Raw genomic sequence first — 7,829 nt, forward strand, 5'->3', positions numbered from 1 at the left:
AAAGGATGTGATCTCGTCAATGTAGAGCCCAAAGAGGGTCAGTGCAAGAGGACATCCCTACTTAACTTCGATGGTGCTCTCAACCCAGTCTGATAAACCCCAAGGCCCCAAACTCTCCCTCTGACGGAATCAAATCAAAATCTCTAGAATCTGCATCTCCTAAAGCCTCCTGATCATACAGAAGCGTGGGACGGTGTCGAAGGCCTTTTAAAAGTCTACAAAGCAAGGGTAGACGTTGTGGCGCCTCGATTTCGCCTCCTCGATGATGGCTCTCAAAGTGAAGATGTGGTCAAGGATGGAGCGCATCGTCGAAAACTTGCATGTCCTAGAGCCCCGCTGCCCATGTGCCTCTCTGCGACTGTTGATTTCAAATCTAAATCCAAAGACTCTCAGTCTTTAACTAATGTTGCTCAAGCCGTTTTTTTCTAAGATGAAATTAGTAGCTAGTTACGCAACTGGGGTTGAGCTGATATACTCCCCCAAAGACTCTCACTCTCTATCTTATCTTGATGTTTTTGGTGTGTGTTTTTTTTTGTCCCATAGACCCACGAGGTCTCCTGTGGATGTTAATATTTCTTTCTTTCTTTCTCCAGTACCTACCCATAGATCTTGGCCAGGGTGTGGCCAATAATAAGGAGGTGGTAATTCCCACTGTCCATGGGGCCTCCTGCTTTGTGTATGGGCACAACGGTGGTAGTGCTAGTAGATGGAAAGCCATGGCATACAACGTGGTTAAACATCTCTAGTAAAATCAAAGCTAGGACCTCCTGCCCATGTGCGAAATACTCAGTCCATAGTCCCTCATGATCCTAAGCTCTCTGATTATGGAGCCGGCGGAGCGCACCCCGTACATACTGTGTAGTCAACAAACGACATGTTGTGGACCTGGGCATTGATGACATGTCAGGTGGTGTCTGCATTGGGGCATCATCAAGTGAACTCACATAAGTGTGCCAAACCCCTCGATCAGTGATGAGAATAGGCGGCTTCTCTCAGACAAAGAGCCTCCATCCAATGGTAGGGTCTCCCCCTCGAAAAGATCAGATCACCTCCTCCATCATGTGTGTGAGGAAAGCTTGCCTCTTACGATGTGTCAGTCATCGCACAATCCGCTATGCCTCATGTGTCGTAAGATGGCCCAAGGCTTGCTCACGTGTAAAGTAAGATCTCATCTATCTGCACTCGTCATCATACAAGGGATTCTGAGGCATCGTCCCAACTAGGGCATGTGCTGCAGATCGGGTCGCAGGGAAGGATCTAGCCACAAGGTCTGCATCATCTCCAAGTAGGTCCGGGAGCTCAAGTACTAGATGACTGACGTAGACTAGAGCAATAGCATAGTAAAAGTGGACCTGGACATCGGTGGATGGGGGGGGGGGGGGCTCTCCCTATGTGTTGGCCATAATCACAATGAAACGCGTTTCAGTGAATTTGAAACGTTTCGAAACGTGCAGCACGTTTCGAAACGTTTCAAATTCAATGAAGCTGCACGTTGGGGAGGGATAGAGCAGCAGCAACAGAGGCACACGAGGAGAGGGATAGAGCAACAGCAACAGAGGCATAGGAGAGGGAGAAGAAGAGGGACAGAGCAGCTCCAACAGAGGCACAAGAGAGGGAGAGGGGGGAGAGAGAGAGAGAGAGAGGAGCTACAGCAAGAAGGCCAGAGCAGGAGGGAGCAGAGAAAGAGGGGGGAGAGGAAAAATGCGTGGGATTTGGTTCAAATCTGAGTGATTTGGCAGGCTAGACCAGAGCAGTGGGGGGTAGAGGTCCTAGAAAGAGGGAGGGGAAAAGAAAAATTCGCCACAAGGGCCCTACCATCCCATTAAAGGAAGTTTTGGGCTCATGTGGGGGAGGTACACCTGGTAGGAGGGTCAAACATGGGTTAAGAGGGGGGGGGATGGTTTGGGTGGTCCCTAGTGTAAGGGGAGCAACCAATAGGGGCTCTCTGCAGGCTTGCCCACCCTCCACCTCAACATACCATTGCCCACTCTCATTGGTACACCTCAAATCACTCTCTAATCCCTTGAAATGAGGAAACACTAATTGGAGGCCCTTTTGAGACCCCATTCTCCCCTAATAAAGGTCTATCGAAACATTTCATGTTCAATGAAACATGGCTAGGGTACTGTAGGTTTAGATTGAAAATTGTACTTTTTGACTATAGAGGCGAAATCTCCCATACGGCGGCGTGCATGTGCAGGTGACAGCCCTGCTCTTCGATTACCTACAAATCCAAGCCCACTAGCCTCGACTAGGCCATCCCTTGCGCACAACAACCAGCCATGCAGGGTCTTCATGCTTTTTGACCACACCTGTGCCGCTAGCTATCTCCAAGCATCGGCAGATTGCAAGGCTCAGCGCCCTACGCAATACGTTCAAGCTAGCAAGCAAGTACCACGAGCAGCAATCGATTGCATGCATAGCTACTCCTGCGCCAATTGAACGACGAACACGAGCACAAGTGCATCGTGGATGCAGGTTTGTTAGCGCATGACAATACTAGCCCATTTTGTTCGTGGATTCACTAGCCCCTTTTGTTCGTATACAACTCGCTAGCCTTTTGTTCGTTTTTTCTATCGTGCATCGTTCAACAATGTTCAACGTTGGCAAAATTGGAGAAGGGCTCGAGGACGCTCCCCTCATAAGTGCAGAAGAACATCCAGATCTCGAAGTAAGGATTTCAAGGAAGGAGGTGAGTCTATCAAGTTCAATACTTTTAATGGAAAGTATGACGCCACTAAGAAAGCTTTGCAGTTTATCCGTCAGTTTGACATAGCCTTCAAAACAGGGCACTATCGCGAGAAGTCCAAGTTAAAGATTGTGAGTCTTCATCTGACAAATAGTGCCAGTGCTTGGTGGGGAGCTCTTCTTGTTGCGGAAGAATCTCCAAAGACTTGAAAGAATTCAAGAAGTTGTTCTATGAACACTTCTTGCCTAAGAATTTCTATGACGACCTTCATACAGCATGGGGAAAGTGTGTGCATGGCAGCCACTAACACCATCGACACATATAATCAAAAGTTTTGGACAGCCTATCTTCAAATCACGCCCTTCAAAGAAATTTGAGAAAAGACAAAGCTTTGGAAGTATCGAGCGGGATTGCTTCCCAACATACGGACACAAGTAAGCATTGATCCAAAGAAGACGAAGCTCCGAGATTTGATGCATTCAGCTTCAGTGGTTGAATTGCTAAGGGAAGATCTTCCTCCGACTATGGCAGAAAAAGCAAAAGGGTGTGAGGGTTGTACCACCAACTCAAGATTCAAAAATATTTCAGCCTCAGAAGCTGAGGGGTCCATTCAAGCCCTTCAAAGGAAAGTCAAAGTTTACTCCAGAGCAGATTACGACCTTCCGAAAGGAAGGTAAGTGTTTCGGTTGTGGAACACCAGGGCATGTGGCTGCCCAGTGCCACCACAGGACTGCGGGTCCAAGGGAGCAGAAAAAGCCAAAAGAACCACCAAAGCCCGTGGCGGGAGGAATCCCAGATATGCTGGCAAGAACCACAGAACCAGAAAACAGAGAGCTTTGCCTTGCATGGGGTAAAGTAAGAGATCGGAATGCCTTGATTCTTTTGATCTAGGAGCTACCAATAATTTCATCTCAGAAGATCTAGCTTTGAGGCTAGGAATTAAAACAGAAGAATTGGGATTATCTTTGGATGTAAAGGATGTCTTAAAAGGGGATCCAGTCAAAGTTACACCTTTGATTGGAAAACTTAGGATTCATGTACAGGATTATGTGGACCATGAGGACTTTTATGTTTCACCTCTCAAGCATTATGATGCAATTTTGGGTATGCCATGGTTCCATAGAAAGGAAGTGGTTCTTGATTTTAAAGCAAGAACTCTCAGTTTTGAGCATCGGAAAAAGTAACACAAAATCTTGGCGAAAGGAAAAGGCAAGACCATTCCAGTTGTATCAAATATTTCCATTGCCAAGTCAATAAAATCTGCAATTTCTGCGTACATGGTTTTGTTAAAGAAAAAGAGGGTGAACCCCAAGTGGAAATAAGTCCATTGGAAAAAGAAAAATTTCAGTTTTTAGAATCTTTCAAAGATTGCTTTTCAGATTCTTTACCAGGAGAGCTTCCACCGGCTACTTTCAACTGTGTTCATTGGAATATTACCCCTGCCCCCAAAAACATTGCACACAAGTTTACTTCTTATTGTAAAAATTGACCTCTAGAGCATATGCATATTCTTAAGTGATGCTTAAAGCCTATATCGAAATTTATATGGATAGACCTTTGAAATTTTATGCATATTCAGAGAGCATATGCACAAAGTTTTAACTTTTGAAGCATATACATTAAAGGTTTATGCATACATTGTGTACGACATATGCTTATTGCCTTAAGGGTTTAAAGATTTTTGGATGAAGCTTCATCTAGAAGGAAGAAAATAATACAAACAACCTACCCCATCTCATCGGAAATGCTTAAGACATTACAAATAGCATTGCAAATGATTTAAGGAAAAAAGAGAGGAGAAGGGAAAGAGAAGGAGAAGGGAAAAACTAAAGAGGGAAAATTGGAAAAAAGAATGGGACAAAGGAGAAGGGAAAGGAGAAAGAGAAGAAATTAGAGAAAAAAGATTGGGAGAAAGGAGAAGGGAAAGGAGAAAAGAGAAGAAATTGGAAAAAAAGAATGGGAGAAAGGACTCTAAAAAGGGAAAGGAGAAAGAGAAGGGAGAAGGGGGAAAAAGAATTGGAGAGAATAGAGGAGAAAGGGAATGGAAAGGGCAAGGGAAGGAAAGGGAAAGGGAAGGAAAGGGAAGGAAAGGGAAAAGGAAAGGGAAAGGGAAAGAAAAGAGTAGGGGGAGGAGAAGGGGAAAGGAAAGAAAAACTTGACAACACCAAACAAACAAAACATACCTGGCACACAAATTCAAAGGAGAGGTGCTTGCAAGGTCTAGAGGTACTCTGAAGTTGTGGAGAGGTGCTTGCGAGGTCCGGAGGTGGTTGAAGATTGTGCAAGGTTGGAAGAGATGAATGAGAGTGATGCAATTTGGGACTATGGTTTTATCTACCATAGGGTTGATAATAACATCGGCAAGGGTGTCTTCTTTGGTGTAGTTTTTTGAGAGTCACCTTTGTCTCATACATTGTTACATTGAGAGTTGGTTTGAGAGATTTGCAAAGTCTATGCACATACTTACTTAAACATCTATGACTTCGGCATAGACACCATCTTCATGCAATAATTGTGTGACGACGATGTAAGTTCCTAATTATTGCAAAACATCTGTTTGGGACATTCTAAAATCAGGTGATTTTAAATGTCCTTGTGACATGCAAAAATAAAGGCTTTTGCTACCATATACATTTGAAAACATTTTCATTGGACACATAAGAGTATGGTTATTCAATTAACGAATTGAATTCATAATAGAGTTATTCAAGTGTGAAAAGTAAGTGACCGAGGTCAATTTATAGAAGATGCTAAGATAAAACATCAAATCAAGCCTTTATTGTGGCCACCTCATTTCCACTTAACTAAGCAAGCTTGGTAGCTAAGCCTACTCGAATAAGATAGAGCCTGATAATGTGCTTTTTTCCATCTAGTGTTCAATATTCTCGGTCAATGAGGCACTGGGCTTTACTGTGCATGTGAAGTGCCTAGATTCTCATAACATAATATAAATGACACATGTGCTTTGGTTCTCTCCCAACAACATTATATCTCGAAATCCTAAACAAAAATAAAAATATGGAGAGTTGGTTGGAGGAGTTAATGTGATGAGTTCAATGAATAAACATCTTGAAGTAGGGTAAATAAATATATGGTGGACTGTCTCCCTTTGAAACGGATGTGTTCCCTGAGATAGGTACTCTCATGAGGAGTGATATGATGTGTATCCAAAATAAAAAGGCATGTCCCCCTTCCAATGATGCGTTGTTGAGGAGCAAGGCCAACACGTTGAGCATATCCCCTTACATGGGTCACCCTTGGTGAGGAACAAGGTGAGCATGTTGTGTATAGATAAGTAACTAAGAAAAGTCCCCACAAGTTGATTGATGTGAGAAAGGGGACACTGTATCAAGCTAGGCAACGCGGATGACACACAATTGAAAGCTAAAGTGCAAGTAATCCACACACTCTGCTTTGGTGTCTCAAGCTCTTTTTAAGGCATTGGTTCGGTGGAGAGGAAGCAACGCTGGTACAAACCATGATGGCTTTTGTGCACTGAAGGTCACGACACGATGGTGAATGAGAGCATCTTGGAGGAGGAGTTTATATAGAGAGGAGTAGTTTTCTGTAGAGCACCTTGGAAAGAGTAATTTTGTATAGAGCAACGTGCGCCCTCAGAGCTGGATGCCTTCTTACGTCGTGTAAGGGGAATAACGATATCCTATAAGCAGCAATGCAAACGTGTTGTAATATAAGTAAGATAGGACAAGGTCAAGAACTCGTATATTATAAAGCAGCACACTCTGGCCTGCACATGCATGCGACTTTAGAATAGCGCATAAACTAAGACCTTGGCACGGTGAGCTGTCTGTCCTCCGCGATAAGATAAAACACTCGCACTCCCACTCCTCAATATCGTCGACATCGTCCGAGTTCTTTTGATCCCAATCAGTATTCAGCCTCAGTACTTCTCCATGGGTTCCTCCCTTCTTGCCTCCCTGGCGCATTCCCTCTCTCTCAGAGCGGAGCAACGCAATATCGCCCGGGAATGCCATGACCCTGCCTTGCAAAAGTTTGAAGTAGACCTGACAGAGCGCCTTCAACACCTCCAACTTCCAGGCGGCTCGTCCTACCTTCACCTCAACTGGCTGCTCGATGCCTTGGCTGTAGTTCTGTCCACGGAGACTTCAGTTCACACCCTCATTTCCAGCCCGCTGGAGATGCAGCCTGCAAAGCACAAACTCTGCCAGCACTATATTGACGATGTCGTCAAGTTGCTGGACGTCTGCAACGCTCTCAAAGACGCGACGGCCGACATCCACGACTACCTCCGCTTGGTCCGGCATGCGCTTCACTGTTTGGACTCGAGGGAGGGGGCGATCAGCCTGCCAAACTTGATGCGGGCAAGAAGCACCCTCTCCGAATGCCTGCATAAGATGGCAGCCACCAACGGGGTCGAACCGCCATCTAGGCTGCAAGCTTGCGGCTCCTTGCTACGAAAAATGGGAATGCAGAAGAAGCGTAATAGCAGTGGCATTGATGCAATGGATGGGGCGAGGAGCACCACCCTTCTGGTTTTGGGAGTCCTTGCTGATGCTTTGTCTCTGAGAAAGCCCAGGAAATCTAGTATCCCAGCTACTGTACTCAGGTGCAACAGGCAGCCATGGTCCACTCCTCTTCTAAGATTGGAGCAGGAATTAGTGCAAGAGGAGATGGAGAGGCGGAGCTCTAAGGACGTTGCTCTCTTGCAGGAGTTTGAGAGCATGCGAGTCGCAGTGAGAGAGATTCATCGCCTGGTGGACAAGATGCTCTCGACGCCATCCTCTTTCGCTTGCGACTCAGTCATAGAGTTGAGCCGAGTCATTGAGACTCTTGGAAAGACTTCGCGAGACGTGCAAGGATCGATGGCCATGCTACAACAACAGATAACGGATCTCTTCCAAAGGCTCGTCGCCATCAGAGTGGCTCTCTTAGATGCCCTCCCCATGAGTTCTTAAGCCATGCGACCTGTGTGGACCTTGTATACTAGGCAGGCTACACAACCAAAATGTACAAGATTAAGGGGTTTAAACCCCTATATACGACTTCAAATTGAATTATGATGATTCGTTTCATCTCGTGTTGTGTTTTATGTTGGACGAAGGAAGTACATATGAAGAGACTAATAATCCCTTTTGGGTGATGCTTGCAAATAACAATA

The 7,829-nt window shown here is 45.3% G+C and overlaps 1 protein-coding gene across 1 annotated transcript; it reads left to right on the forward strand.

Moving 5' to 3' along the window:
* The first annotated feature begins 6,603 nt into the window (after nt 1–6,603).
* On the forward strand, nt 6,604–7,626 carry LOC147902673 (protein BPS1, chloroplastic-like). The gene has a single exon (XM_087373919.1). The coding sequence runs from the start codon at nt 6,604–6,606 to the stop codon at nt 7,624–7,626; it is 1,023 nt and encodes a 340-aa protein (XP_087230045.1).
* Nucleotides 7,627–7,829: the final 203 nt, after the last annotated feature.

This window comes from Dipteris shenzhenensis, chromosome 4 (genome assembly GCF_047967505.1).
Source record: "Dipteris shenzhenensis isolate YYH24624 ecotype China chromosome 4, Dip_SZ_1.0, whole genome shotgun sequence".
Lineage (NCBI taxonomy): Eukaryota > Viridiplantae > Streptophyta > Polypodiopsida > Gleicheniales > Dipteridaceae > Dipteris > Dipteris shenzhenensis.